Raw genomic sequence first — 14,630 nt, 5'->3', positions numbered from 1 at the left:
GTGACCTGGGAGGCTTAGCGTGTTCTCACTGCGAATGCTGTGTGAGGACAAAGGCCTTGCTCAGGCTCTGGACACAACCAGCGGATTCTCTTAGAAGGGTGCAGACATGTGGCCAGAGGCTGTGGGTTGCCGGGAGGCCGTGGGCCGGGGAGAGGTGCCGGTTGTTTGCACAGGGCAGAGAAGAGTAGCGGGCAGCTGCTCCCCCATGTTCATGAGAGAAGATTGCAGAGCAGCCCCTGGGTGACATGGATGAGGGGTTCTGTGGTGGGGCTCAGTCACTGACCCATGGCTCAGCCCCTCCCCGGGTGGCCCGGGTTGGGGAGCACTTGCCTTGACGTTGCTCCTGAGGCACAGGCACCTTTGCCTGGAGAGCGCAGGCCCTGCTGGGTCCACCTCTGAAGTGCTGGGAGCCCACGGACGCCACCAGCCCAGAGTGGGCGGCAGACCACCCGTGTGGCCTGGGTCTCCCTCATAGACTGTGGGTAGGGAGACGCCTCCTCTTCTTCTCACCCCGAGGGCCGGGCCTGAGAAGCAGTGCGGGGAGGCTCACAGGGTCTTCATGGAGACTGAGGTGTCTCCTTCGATCTCCTGGAGGAGGCGAGGGGGATCCTGCCTGTTACATTGAAGACGGGGTCCTGAAGCTTTGGAGACCTTGAAGACCAGCCAGTTCCTACACAGACATAGAAACCAGGGCCCTGGCAGAAACAGTGACTCGGCCATGGTCGCGGGGGTGGCTGGCACCCTTCTGTGCCCTGAGATGGACGTGGCTTCTCCCCCACACCCCTCTGAGCTCGCTGTCAGGTGAGGCCTTCTGCAGAGCCCTCGGAAAGTTCCATTGCGTCTGGACCATCCGGTGTGAATGTCATCTTCTCCTTTGGAAGGAGTCATCTTCTCCTTCTCCTTCGTTTGCTCTGAAGTGCTGAGACCGCTTTCCTCCCTGGGAAAAGAACAGACCGTGGGTTTCCTGTAGCTGACGCTTCTTCAGTCCAGCTCAGGGCACGTTGGCTTCTGGAGGCTGCCCTTGTTCTGCGGTGTGGGCTGGAGGGATGACCAGCTGGGCACTGCCAGGCAGGGGTATGGCGGCCCAGCTCCGGGAGAGCCTTTTACGGCAAGCGGCCACGACTGCCCCCAGCAGAAGACCCCCTCAGCCCAGGAGGGCTGAGCGGCAGGAGGAGCCTGGGACGTCCCACACCTGGGACCTGCGGGGGCCGGTGTCTGTGACGGAGCTTGGGGCTTAGGTCCAGCTCCCCTCGCTCTGCCGGCAGCCAGGCTCCCAGAAGAGGCAGCACCTACTGACCGCTGAGGAGGCCCCGTGGAGGGCCCTTGGCCTGTCCTGGCTGCCCTCCCCCTCCCGCCCCCGCAGCTGGGCCCTGCCCTGCCCACCAGACACCCCACCGCTGCCTCAGCTGAGTGTATCTTGCTGGGGCTGATGGCTTAGTCCGAGACCCACTGGGTGGGAAGAGAGCCCGCAGCTGCTGGGCTCCAGGGTCAGGTTGATTGAAGAAGCAATTGGATAGGAGGTGGGGAGAGGGAGGGGGTAGGGCTGGGATCCTGGGGCCTCCCTCCCGCTCCCTCCCTCCCTTGCTCGGAGGAGCCAACTTCAAAAGCCTTGTCTGCCTGCCGCCAGCGCCCTGCCGCAGCCTGTCCTGGGAAGCCCTGCGGGCCGGGCTTGGCGCAGGAGGCCCTAGAGCGGCAGCCACACTCCCTACCTGAGGACCCAGGATCATGTGGAAGGCCCACCGCCGGGAGTGAGGGAGGGCCTCGCCCTGAGAGGCCCATGGTGAGCCGCGCTGGGCAGCTGAGGGACTCACCCACGGCCGCGCTGCGGAGGGTTAGGGAGTGAGTGCAGCCTGCGGGAGGCTCTGCGACCTCCTGTGCCCTACTGGGAAATCCCCCTTGGTTCCGGTCACCTCGGCCTGCCAGACCTGGACCTGGGTGCTCTTGCCTGTTGTTCCCAGCAGGGGTGGGGGGCGGGGGATGTGGGGAAGGATGGGGTCTCCTGGCCCCCCAGGTCAGCCTCCTGGTGCCAGGGCTGCCCTGTCCTTCCTGGCTGGGCTGGGAGGTGGCCAGCCTGCCCCACGTGGCTCTCCCTTCAGCACCCACAGCTCTGGCTTTGGCTGGACCTCTGACCTGCTGGGCATGTCTGAGGGCAGCTTGGAGGAGGGGCCCCAACAGATCGAGTCTGCTCCTCCTGCCAGTGCCGCCCCCCAGGGCTCTGTGCGGATGGGGTGCTGCTCAGTCAGGCTCACCCCTGGGCCAGGAAGCGGAGTCGAGTTCTGCGTCTCGCTGGCTTCACAGGATTAATTTTCCAGTGGCTGTTGGACTCTTGCCTGGGGGCCTAAGGGTGGGTGTGTGGCCCCGGGTTTGGGAACTAGCTGCTCTCTGTGTTTGGTGCTTGGGGTTCTGGGTGGGGGTGGGCTTCTCCCCGTGCCAGGCCCTTCTGGAGGGGGAGGCCTGGAGAAAGAGTGATGGGGCCACAATGCGGCCCCTTCCTCCCTTGCCTCTGGGGGTTTCCCCAAGCCTTCCCCTCCCAAAGGGGTGTGGCCTTGAGCGATGAGCCCTCAGCCCTGTCCTGGTTGGGCTGCAGGTGCAGGGGTACCCCGTTTCCCATGGCTGTGAGAGCTGGTTGTGACAGCTCTGTTGGTGAGGAGTGGGAGTAGGTCAGTTCTGCCCCTGCTCTGGGGACCCACAGGTGAGCCGTGTTCTGGGGAGCAGGGGCTGCTCATCTGGAGGAGAGCCTGGCTCTGCTGGGGGTTGTGTTGGGAAGTGTGGGGATGAGTTCAGGCATGGCCCAGGGAGAGGCTGTCCCTAAACCGAGGTCAGCCCTGCCCCGCAGCTTTCCAGGCTCTCGGCCCCGTGCTCCTGCCTCTGGAGCCCCTGTCCCCTCCTGGCTCAGTGGGCCTGCCTTCCCAGCCCCCTGCCCCGTGCCCATATCATCCACCCCACAGATCTCTGCATGAGCGCTGAGCTGTCTGGTGTGCAGGCCCACTGTCTGTCTGTCCTGCTAGATCCATGCCTAGTCCTGAATGGCACAGCGACAGCTCCACTGTATACCAGCTCCGAGACCCCCTGGATGGTTGTCTTGGGGGACTGTCCAAAGCAAATTGCCTGAAGGGTGGCCAGAGGGGAGGCCCCCTGCACAGGCCTGGGCACCCCCACCCTGACGCCGAGTCCCTTCCAGGTGCCTCCTAAGCCTGCGATCTGGGCAATCCTGCTGGCTCTGCTGGGAATGGCGCCAGGCCAGTCCGGGCTCCGCACCTGCAGCGTCCCTGATGTGCTCCGCCACTATCGCGCCGTCATCTTTGAGGACCTGCAGGCAGCTGTGAGGCAGGCTGGGCCAGGGGCAGAGTGGCCTGGGCCAGGGGCAGAGTGGCCGGGGCCAGGCTCCCCACGCCTCCGTTTCATTCACAAAAACCTGACTGGAGCTGCGGGCCCTGCATGGCGGGGGCTGGGGGGAGCTGTCTGCAGTGCCCAGAAGGTACGGAGTCCACGCCCCCACCCCTGCCCTCTGGTTCCCTCTGGGGGCCTCCCCACAGGGCTCTCCCCAGCCCCCACTTTCCTCCCTCCCTTCCCCAGGAGCACGGTATCCTACTGTCTATCGCGTCCCTGGGTCGGACCCTGCGCAGGGTGGTGGCCCGGGGCCGCCGCGGGGCCCTGGAGAAGGCAGCGTGGACCGTCGCCTTGCGCACCGAGGCGGTGATGCGGCGCCACTGCGGGATGCTGAGCCAGGTGCGCGGGCCCACAGCCGGGTCCCTCCCCTTCCACGGGCGCCCCCCCTCCCCACCGCGCCTCCCGTGGCCCCGCGGGGGCACCGTCTGGGAGCTCTAGGGGCCAGACGAGAGCCTGGGGGTGGGGGTGGGGGGACGGCGGGGACCGTGGGCGCGCGCTGACCGTCCCGTCCCCGACAGCGGAGCCGGCGGCCCAAGACGCGCCCTCCCCGGAGTCGCAGCGGCCGGAGGCGGCTCCTCGTGCGCGCCCTGGACGCCGTCGCCACCTGCTGGGAGAAACTCTTCGCGCTGCGGGCGGCGGCCCCCGGGGGTCCCTAGCGCGCGTCCTGCGCGGGCCCAGGAGCAGCCGGCGGGGCCGCGGGGCCTGGGCTCGAGCTTCTTTTGGGGCCGAGCGCGGTCCCTCCCTCTGGTTGGCCCCGCGCGGGGTCCCGGCCCCTCCCGCGCCGCGGCCCGCGCTCCTCCGAGGGCCCGAGACCTGGAGATGATGCTCCGGGCGCCAGGCCAGGACTCAATAAACTGCTGGTGCTGCGCTCTGGTCGTCTTCCCTTAGCCCGCCGGCGGTGGGGCCGGCCGCCCCCGCATCTGCGACCGCGCGGGGAGTGGGCGCTGGGGGCCGCGCGGCACTCGCCGGCGGAGCCAGCCCGCGCCCGGCACCTGCGCGAGGACGGCGGCGCTGCGCTCCCGGCCTTGGGCAGCAGGGGGCGGTCGGGACGCCGCGTGGGACTCCCCTTCCGGGCGGTCCGGGGGGGGGGGTGGGGGTGGGGGTGGGGGTGGGGGGGCTCTAGCGGGCCCTGAAATGTCCGGTATCCGTCCTGCTCCGCTCTGGAGTGGGGGAAGGGGTGGACACGGAGGGGAAGAGAGGGCCGAGCTTTGTGAATTCAGAGCAAAACAACCGGATAAAGGAAACGGGCCTGAAGGGAAGCCAGAGTCGCTGGCTCTGGCTGCAAGTGGGGCCAGGCCGTTTCCTGCGGCCCCGGGAGGGGCGGCCACGGCCCCCCTCTGGACCCGGACAGGCTGGTCAGGGATCCACTCCTGTGCTCTGGGACTGTGTGTTTGCTTGGCAGGGTGATGGGCTGATCCTGGACTCCCCAAGCCACAGCCGCAGAGACCTGGGTGTCCACGGCCCCCTCCCCAATCCCACCCGATGGGGAGGGAGAGAGGGTCAGGTAGAAAGAGCCCCTGGCCAAGGAGGACACCTGCTGGACCCAACACCCGTCACACTCTTCTGCGGAAGGTGGACGGACCCAGCAGGCAGCAGAGCAGGCCTTGCCTCTGGGGTACCCTGGCAGAGCAGAGACAGGCCGGGGATCCAGAAGGGCCGTGGTGGCGGGTCAGTCCGCACTAGCACAACATGAAGAGCCAGACTAGCTGACCTGGACCCAGCTCCCCGCCGCACACGTGTGAGCACGTTTAGTCTATGCGACGGAACAAGGGTCCCTGATGAGACCCAGGCCCTGGGAGGTCATCCCTTGTCCCAAAGCACAACAGCCCCGAGCCTTAAGAGCTGGGCAAGACCCAGGCCTGGAGCACAGTTACGGCCCATGTGCGCCCTGTGCTCGGGGCGGGGAGCCAAGCTTCCCAGACCTCAGCGGGCCGTCTGTTGCTTGCCACCACAGTGTGCAGCTGCCCTGGGGGCCCCGTCGCGGGATGAGGGGGACACCTACGGTGCAGGTACCGTGTGCCCCGTGGAGCATTCCACGGCTCTGGTGTCTGCAGCCCGCGCTCCGTGCGTGTGCCATGGTCTGGAGCTCGAGGCCACGGAAGGAGGCTCAGTCGGGCTGAGGAAGTGGCCCAGGGCTGGAGGGTCTAAGTGGAGGGCCGGTGCTGGAGTCCAGATCATGAAAGATCTCTATGCCTTGCACGGACATGGAATGTGGGGCCGTGTGGTGGAGGTGGGGCCAAAGGAGGTGGGCTGGACATGGAGGGGTGAGGAGTGACCCAGGCAATGCCAGGGTCCTGCCCTGAGCGCCTGGATGTGTCCTCGTGTGGGCTTGGAGAGGGCTGGCAGAGGAGCAGACGTGAGTGTTGCAGCTCCTGTCGCTGGACTCCTCTGCCCTTGCCTGCATCTTGGGGTGGGAGGAAAAGTCCCAGTTTGGTTGGAGCATAAGTTAGGGGGCCACCAAGTGGAGGGCTGAAGGTCAGTAAGAGAGTGTAAGGGTGTGGGTGTAGGGACAGGAGGGGGACAGGCTCTCCATGGAGGCCCCCACCCTGCTCCTGTTTCCCAACAGGCTCCTTGCACTGAGGTCTGGCCCAGACCCAGAGCCTGAGGGGACAGCATTCCTCTCCAAGTGGCATCAGAGCACAACCTCTGGGGCTCAGGCCTACTGTCCACCCACAGTGCCGCCTTTCCGCTGCTGAGAGCAGCCAGGCCGTTCCTGGGAGGGGTGTGTGGCGAGGGGGCAGCCCCTCCATCTGCCAAGGCTGAGCAACAGCCTCGGGTGGGAGGTGGCAGGAAAGGGAGCAGAGGCCTCAGAGTTTCAGGGACACAATCCTGAGTCCTAGACCACGACCCCGTGAACGGGCACACCTACCCTACTGTTCTCCCTGGAGGATCCTTCCAGAGCCCATGTGGTTGTGTGTGTGTGAGTGAGTGTGCACACATGGGTGTGCTGAGGGGCTGGCCATGAGGATGGACACACAGGTGCATGTGTCCTGGACCTGGCCCAGCCCTCCTGCCCGGCAGAGCCCCCCTCTTCCAGGCAGCCCTCCTGAAGTCTAACTCTGGTCGGCCCTGGCAAGGTGAACTTGTTGGGGCAGGGACTGGAGGCCTCTGGCCTGAGCCGGCAGAACCTAGTGGCCCCAGTCTTGCTCCTGACGTGTTCTCAGCATGAGCCCGGATCCCCACCCGACTGTCCTCCTGGCCTTTCGCTAGAGCGAGCAGCCTCCATGCCGGGCGGAGACCCACACGTCGTCTTGCCGACCGCTTGCTAACAGGCCAGCATTGTGGGTGTGGAGGCCGGGACCCTTTTCACCAAATCGCACACCACATCTGTATCAGTGTCCTGGGGCTGCTGTGATGGTCCCAAATGGTGTGGCTTAACACAGTAGAGGTTTCTTCCCTCGTGGTCCTGAAGACTGGAGGCCCGAAGTCATTGTCATGGGCTGGAAATCAGGGTGTCGTCGGGCTGTGCTCCCTCCTGGGCCACATCCAGCCCGGCTTCCCACAGCCACAGCAGGCTCCTTCCTCCACGGAGCTTTTTCCTTCTGGGTTTTTTTGTGTGTGTGTGAAGATTTTATTTATTTATTTGACAGAGAGAGACACAGTGAGAGACGGGAATACAGGCAGGGGGAGTGGGAGAGGGAGAAGCCAAGTTTCTGCTGAGCAGCGAGCCCAAAGCGGGGCTCTCTCCCAGGACCCCGGGATAATGACCCGAGCCAAAGGCAGACGCTTCACCGACTGAGCCCCCCTGGGGTCCCAGCCTCCTCCTCCTCAGGAGGGTCTTTGCCCCCAGGCTACGGGCTACCTGGGTGATCCAGGGTGATCTTAAGATCCCGAGACACACCTATCAAGAGCCTTTTTTCTAAATAAGCCCCGACCCATGGGCGCTGGGAGGTGGCCCTCTCTCTCCTGGGGCCACCATCCCACCATGGCCATGTTGTGGCTCACATAGGATGGCAGCAAGTTGGGCTTCTGGCTCCTGGGACAAAGTCCACTGGCCCAGGGTGAGGGTATCCCAACCAGAGCAGGCCTGGGGGCAGGAGGAGAGCCACAGTGACCTGCCAAGACACAGAGAGCAGAGGGCAAGCCAGGGTTGCGCGCTCAGACCCCATGGTGTTTGCTTGCGTGTTCGGCACTGAGACCCTCCTTGTGCTTGCCCATCACAGCACAGAACCGCAGGCTGGATCAGACCGGAGCCAGCAGAGAGGAAGGGACACAACCAGGGACAAAGCTGTGGGCCTGTGCTGCGCATCCCTCCTTGCCGCTGTCTGGGGCAGGCTCATGGTCAGCTTGGGGGCTTCAGCCCGTGGCATCCCCTCCTGTCCACATGCCTTCTCAGCTGCTTCCAGGGAGGGGGGGGCTGGGTCCCTGAAGGAGGGGCTGTGCCAGGGTGGGAGATGGGGCCGCGGGGCACGGGCCAGGGTTGTGCAACTTCCTGAAGCCAGGGAGCCAGACCCCCCGTGTGCAGTGCCAGAAGGAGAGGGGGCCAGGCCGACTTTGAAGGGGAGCCTGTGTCCCGCAGCCTCCCCAGACTGGGAGCTTTTGAAAGAACATCTGGAACACGGGCGACTGGCAAACTCGGCCCTGGGTTGGAAAACCAAAAAGTTCATCCCGACTTTGCCACTTGTGTGTTCCCCACCCTGACCACCCGCTCCTCTCTCCCCACCCCCTTTCCCACCTCTGCCTCTCTGCAGGCGCCAGAGACCACATGGGGGGTCCATCCAGCCCCTCGTGCCGACCCTTCAGAGGGCCCCTCCCTCCTCCACGTCCCCTCCCTCAGGGGTCCCTCCATTTGCCCAGCCCGTGGATCAAGGGGAGGTGGTGGGAAAGCCGAGCGTCACCCGCGCCCAGACCCTGGGCAGATGCACTTCCCGTGCTTTCAGAGCCACGGCCGCGGGACAGGATGGGAGCTCGCCGGGCCCTGCACCTGGCGCTGGGCGCCAAGGGGGCGTGGGCTCACGCTCTGGCAGGAGGAAGCATCTGCGCCCAGAGCTGAAGGGTGCACTGGCCTGGCCGGCACTGGGCCCCTGCGTGTGAGGCCGCGTGTGGGCCCCCGGCCTGCAGGTGTGCATGGAGGCGGCCTGGGCCAGCTGAAGTTGGTGCGGGAACAAACACAACACGACCCGGGCTCCAGGAAGCAAAGCCAGTGCTCAGGGCTAGGGGGAGGGGGATGCCAGGTGCTGGAGCCCATTGTCCCTGCCAGCAGCCTGCAGGACCCTGGGGGGCTCCCAGGGACAGTCCCCATCCTGTCCCCTCCGGAGGAAAAGACCCGGCTTTGTAAACACAGACGAAAACAAGCACCATTATCCCCCCAACCCCAGCGAAGCCCACCTCCAAGGCCTTCCTCCTGAAGAACCAGCAGGGGTTAGCGCTTGCTGGGGGAAGTGAGTCCTTGTTTGGGGGGAAATGGGAAGGTCAGGACCTGGGAAGGGGAGTGTATTGTGGGGGAGGTGGGCCAGTTTGGGATTGGACGTTGGTCCCTGGGTCACCTCTGGGCTGTGGCTGGGGTTTTGTTTGTTTGTTTGTTTTAAGTTCATTTTTTTTTTTTTTAACTAATCGCTCCATCCAATATGGGGCTTGAGCTCACAACCCCGAGATGGAGAGGTGCAGGCTCTTCCCGCTGAGCCCACTGGGTACCCCGAGCTGTGTCTCGAGGGGACCTCTGCTCACGTCTGTGCAGCGGCACAGCCTGGCTCTGTGGGGTCCTGCCCCTAGAGCCTGCTTGGGACCATTGTCCCCTGGGGGGAGGTGGCTGGGGCTCCTCGCCAGGTGCGCAGGCCCTGTCCTCCAGTGCACCGGGCCTGTGCGGGGCGTGAGGCCAGGGGTCCCCAGCTGGGGCCCAAGATAAGCACCGCACCCGGCGTCCACTTCCTGCTCCTCCTTGCATTGCCGCCGCCGCGCACCCCTTCCTGTTTTCTCGGCGCGCAGGCTGGCAGGAGCGTGGGATACGGGGCGGGGTCCTGGGGCACAGGTTTGGGTAGTGAGGGTTGGGGCTGTGTTCTGGGGGACAGAGTGGGACCCCAGCCGACATGTGGAGGGTGGGGAGCTCCCACTGCGCTGAGCCAGCCCACTGAACCCTACCTGGTGTCCACGCAGGCCTACAGGTGGGGAGGGAGCCCGAGCAGACTTGTGCACACAATGAGGAGGAACCTGGGTGTTCCCATGGCTCTCTCCCCAATCCTGGGCCAGGAATTCCCACACCCCTGGCTGAGACCCTCTGTGGACTGGAGCCTGGTCCTTGGGACCCCTTCTCAGCCTGGGGCAGGAGTGGGGTAGGATGTGGGGAGGACTGAGACTGAGGCTTGGGCTGGGCTGTTGGGTTTGCAGGTCAGCTGCTCCGGACCTCCCTTCTGGGGGCAGCTGCTGTAGCATAGGGCTCTGATGTGCTTAGCCCACCTGCCCACAGGTATAAATGTGTGCAACTTTCATGAAAACACACACACGTCCACACAAAACCGCTGTGCCCGAGCGCTCGCCGTAGCATGACTCACAGTCGCACAGCAGGGCGACAGCCCAGCGCCGTCGGCCGGCGCGGTCTGGTCACGAAGAGGAGTATGGTTCTGCCTCGAAACGAACGAAAGACGTGACACCAAGGACGAACCTTGAAGATGTCACACTCAGTGGACAGAGCCGCACTCCTAATGCACGTACAGTTTCGTTTTTGTGACATGTGCAGGACAGGCCAATCCACAGAGAAGGGGGCGGGGTTTCCGGAGGGCTGCGTGTGGCCGCTCACCCCGGAGGGCTTCTTGTCGAGGAGAACGTTGGGAGGAGAGTGCTGGAGGCCATGTGGCCTTACAGCTCTGTGTCCGAGGGCGGACTCCAGGGCAAAGGCGCCCTGACTTGGCTGCCCGGGTGCTGGGCAGGACTTGTAGGGTGTGGCTCAGTGGCTGGATTGTCCGGGTGCGTGTCCAGCTGAGAGGAGCTGCTGTAGGTCCGTCCTTGCCCAGGCTGGGGTGGGGCATCTGAGCACAGCCTGGGCCCTGATGTGCCTCCTGGTAGGCTGTGCGGCTGGAGGTGTGTGTGGTGTCCCCAGGTGTGTCTACTGGAGAGAGGGTGTCCCTAACCCGTTCCTTGCCCCCGCCTCCCTGACTTCCTCCCCTGGGCTGTTTGCTGGGGAGGGCACGACACCTGGGCCCAGCTGGGACCTGGGCGTGGGAGCTGTAGCCCTTGCCAGCCAGGGCTGCTGGGACTTCCCGCCAGGCCCTAGGCCGCCAGGGTCTGTTCCTGGCCAGCCTGACTCAGCGGGGGCTGGGGGTGGGGACTTCCCTTCTCTGACCCTCCTGGAGGCAGGTGGGCGGAGCCAGGAGGGTGAGCGGTGGGAAACCTGACCCAGGGCTGGAGCCCCCAAGGCCCTGGGGCTGTGTCCTACACAGGGGCGGGTTGCGGGGGGGCACTGCTTGCTCCTGAGGGGGCCAAGGCAGGCCCCTCAGAGAGGGCCCCAGGCAGGGCGCTGGGCCGGGGGCCTTCGAGGAGACCCCTCCCCGCCCTCCTTTGCCAAGCCACCACCGTGGAGGAGCTGCTATTGGAAACAGCTGCTCTCTGTGGGAGGCCCTCTCCTGTTCCCATTCTGCTCCTGGACTCCTCCAGCCCCTGGCCATGGGGCCTGCTCGAAATTGGGCCCCCCACTGCCCTCCCATGGGGGGAGGGGCTTCCAGGTGTCAAGCTCTCTGCCTTCTCCCTGCTGGGGCAGTGGTGCCTGCTGTCCCCCTGGGGGGCACCCTTGTGGCTTCCCATCCTACTGACCCCATAGGCCCTGGAAGGGTGGACCCTCTGGGTGGGGCGGTCTGAGGAGCCCAGAATGGGGGAGGGGAGACTATTACTCCAGCCTGTGCCTGGAAACAGGGGAGACACAGCTGGCCATGTCCGCTCATCTACCACCCTCCCCTGCATGTCCATCCCCGCGGTGTCTCTGCGGTGGGACAACAGGTGGGACCCGGGACAGTGGTTCAGCCTAGGCAGGGAGGTCCACACCTGGGTCAGAGGCCCTGGGTCCCCACAGTGGGGCATGCTTTGGCTCAGCTGACGCAGGACACTAGGGGGCGGGTCAGCTGTCCCACCACTAAGGGGCGGGCCCAGAGCAGAGCAGAAGTTTGGCCACAAGAGCTGGTGACCTACACTCATGGGCCCTGCACGTTGGTCTCCACGCACGAGCCCAGGACTCAGCACTGCGGCCTCAGTGCCCTCCCCTCCAAGCCCATGACAGACGTGGCTGGACTGGCTCAACCTTTGTGCCTCTGTGTCCCTGCCGGGCACCATACTTATTACGTATACTCAGAAGGAGCAGTGTCCTTGGCATCCGTGGACTATATCTGTCCCCCCACCCACCCTGGGTGTCTCTCTGCACTTGTGAGTTCATCTCCCGCCTTGCTTGTCTGGTTCTGTTCCTTCATGCCTCTGGCTCTGTCTTTGGGTTTTCTGGACCAGCTGCTGATGCGGTAGGGCTGGGGGCTTAGGTACAGCGGTCACCCTGCTCTGTCCGCTTGGTGGGGAGCTCTGGCCAGTCAATGCAGAGGTGACATCACTGCCCCTGAGAGGCTGGACACCTGTAAAAACAGTCCCGCAGCCTGTCCACCGCCCCCTCCCCACACACACACACACTGAGGCAGCAGCCCCAGATGTGGGGACACACACGCTCAGCCGCAGACTCAGGACAGACAGACACACACAGACGCACAGGGTCACGTGGTCATCTTCATGGATACCCCGTGGTCACAAGGTCACAGCCATGCTGGGAGCCTTCTGCACACACATGCCTGGGTAGCCGGCTCACTGGCCATCCTAGAGCACAGGCAGTGTCTGGAGAACCCCGTGACTCCCCAACACACAGGACACTGAGCTGTGAGCGACCTTTCCACATCAGGGTGCCAGCGATCAGCTCCCCCGTGAGGGACTGGGGACCAAGGAATCTGGAGAGAGGGGTGTCCGGTTCTGCTGCAAGTGGGGAAGGGCTCATGTGAGAGGCCTGAGCCTCCCTGCTGGGTCGTTGACCTTCTGTCCCTAGTAGAGCCGGGAGAGGCTATTGTGGGGAGCAGCCTTCGTGCTGCTGCCCCCTCTGGGGACTCTGGTTTAAAAATGACAGACGGGGCCCCAGGGTGCCATGTCTGTTACAGCTGTCACAGGCCAACCCCCTTGGAGCGGCGGACAGACCTGAGCAGTAGTGCCTGGGTTTGAAGAAAGTTTTCGTTATGTATTTATTTATTTTTATGTATGTATGTATGTAGTTATTTAGAAGAAAATTTTAAGGAGACGAGGATGACGAAACATGGGTGGGGTGTGGGGGGGATTTCTGACCCTATTAGGCTTCAGTTAAAATGGGGGGTGGGACAGAAGGGGACTGGAAGTCTGAGAGGGTGGGAGAGCACCCACACCTCATGCGTCCGGCCAGCTCGTGCTGCCAGCTGGCCTGGAAGGTTGGAGAAGTGGGTGCTTTGGGACCCAAGCTGGGGGGCTCTGTGGGGGAAGGGCACGGCCAGGGTCATTGAGTGCCCCTCTCCCCCTTCCCCCAACAACCACAGACTCGGGTGTTCAGAGGAGAGAGCCAGTCACTTTATTGTGGCCTCGCCTGGCTCAGGGGCGATCCAGCTCCTGCTCCTGCTTTAAGGCAAACAGTGGTACTCTTCGTATCTAAAAAGCCTCGCTACATGGGTGCTTTTGGTCACTGAAACCCCTTGGAAGAAAAAGTTTAAAAGTTTAATTAAAAATTAAATATATTGTATTAAGTATATAAAAAAGGCGAAGTAAAAAATACAGCCTGGTTCCAGAAAATACACTGCCAGAAAAGAGTGAGACGCTTCAGGAACTGCCCGGGCCGGGCCAGCCAACAGGTCCTAGGCCTGGGCTTCCTGGAAGAGCCCCAGGACAGGCGGGAACCGCCCTTGCAGGGCGCCCCGGCGCGGCCGAGCCCTGCGCCTGCGAGAGGGACAGAGCGGGGGTGCACAGCAATACAGTCGCGCCCGCGGCGGGAGCAAGCGGGGCGCGGGGCCACCGGCCGCCTAGCCCGAGATGCAGGCGCTGTAGTAGACCGCGCTGCTGGCGTCGGACAGCGCGGCGATCAGGCTGCTCTCCTCGGGGCAGGACATGGCCCGCGGGCCCAGCTTGGCCAGCGCCACATGGTACGGGAGCCCGGCGGCGTCGGGCCGAGTCCGGCTGCAGTTGAGGTACTGGTCGAACTCGGTGAGGTCCACGTCGGCCCACAGGTCGGCGGCGGGGCCCAGCGTCTCGGCGGCCTCGGGCGGGGGGGCCTCGGGCGGCGGCGACAGCGGGCCGGGGTATGGGCCCGGTGCGGGCGCGCCCAGGGCGCCGTAGTAGAGGCCGGAGAGCGGTGCGGCGGGCGCGGGCGCGGTCCTGAGCGCCTCGGCCAAGGGCGCACCGTAGCAGCCGCCGGGGTCCCTGGGCAACTCGGAGGGGGCGTAGGGCGCGCGGAAGGCTCGCAGCGCGCAGTCCTCGGGCGCCGAGGGGGGCGGGAAGAAGGCAGCCTCTCCGGGCTCCAGGCCGTCCAGCGGCGAGCGCTCGGGCGTGGGCAGCCCCAGGCCGTCGAACTCGGCGCCCAGCGGCGGCAGCTCTCGGAAGGCGCGCGCCGAGACAGGCGCCGCGGGGAAGGGCTCGGACGGCGGCGGCGGCGGCGGCGGCGGCGGCGGCGGCGGCGGCGGGGGCGCCAGGCCCGGGAGCAGGAGGCCGGGCTCCAGCCGCCGGGCCTTGCGCGCCTGCTTCTTGCGGCGCGGCCGGTACTTGTAGTTGGGGTGGTCCCGAAGGTGCTGCACCCGCAGCCGTTCCGCCTCCTCCACGAAGGGCCGCTTCTCCGCCGCGCTCAGCTCCTTCCACGCCTTGCCTGCGGGGCGGCGGGCGCGGGTCAGCTGCCGTCGGGGGGGCGCGAGCCCCCGGGGGCGCACCGCGAGGGTGGGGCGCGGCCCCCTCCCCCGCCCGCCCCGGCCCAGCCCCGCTCCGGGTCCCCCCCCACCCCCCGCCCCGCGCCCGCCCGCGCCCGAGCCCCTCACCCAGCATCTTGCTGAGCACCGCGTTGTGCAGGTCCGGGTTCTGCTGCGCCAGCCGCTTGCGCTCGTCCTTCGCCCACACCATGAAGGCGTTCATGGGCCGCCGGATGCGCGACTCGTCGGCCGCCTGGCGCTCTCCGCGGCCCGCCGGGCTGAGGCCATAGCGCCCCGGCTCGGGGCTGCGCGGCGGGCTGCGCGGCGGGCTGGGCGGCGAGGCGGGGGCGGCGGGCGCGGCGAGGGCGGCGGCGG

The 14,630-nt window shown here is 65.6% G+C and overlaps 3 protein-coding genes across 3 annotated transcripts in view; 2 read left to right on the top strand and 1 right to left on the bottom strand.

The window, feature by feature from the left end:
- Positions 1-718: 718 nt before the first annotated feature.
- Positions 719-4,185, top strand: LOC111141474. Its single transcript, XM_022494051.1, has 4 exons — positions 719-801; positions 3,115-3,478; positions 3,577-3,729; positions 3,909-4,185. Exons 1-4 carry the CDS (start codon positions 719-721, stop codon positions 4,044-4,046), a joined length of 738 nt encoding a protein of 245 aa, XP_022349759.1. The 3' UTR covers positions 4,047-4,185.
- Positions 4,186-13,104: 8,919 nt separating this feature from the next.
- LOC111141475 (SRY-box 18) overlaps positions 13,105-14,630 on the bottom strand; it is a 2,115-nt gene continuing 589 nt past the window's right edge. The window contains exons 2-3 of the mRNA XM_022494052.1: positions 14,385-14,630; positions 13,105-14,218 (exon numbers count right to left, since the gene is read on the bottom strand). Coding sequence (XP_022349760.1) covers positions 13,383-14,218; positions 14,385-14,630 — 1,082 coding nt within the window. The 3' untranslated portion in view covers positions 13,105-13,382. The remainder of the gene's footprint in view (positions 14,219-14,384) is intronic.
- LOC111141477 (transcription elongation factor A2) overlaps positions 13,500-14,630 on the top strand; it is a 20,546-nt gene continuing 19,415 nt past the window's right edge. Inside the window, exon 1 of the mRNA XM_022494057.1 lies at positions 13,500-13,547. Coding sequence (XP_022349765.1) covers positions 13,500-13,547 — 48 coding nt within the window. The remainder of the gene's footprint in view (positions 13,548-14,630) is intronic.

Source organism: Enhydra lutris, unplaced genomic scaffold (genome assembly GCF_002288905.1).
Source record: "Enhydra lutris kenyoni isolate GAN:26980312 unplaced genomic scaffold, ASM228890v2 scaffoldscaffold6, whole genome shotgun sequence".
Lineage (NCBI taxonomy): Eukaryota > Metazoa > Chordata > Mammalia > Carnivora > Mustelidae > Enhydra > Enhydra lutris.
Note: the sequence above shows the minus strand (reverse complement) of the source record. Positions and strands in the feature narration are given on the sequence as shown.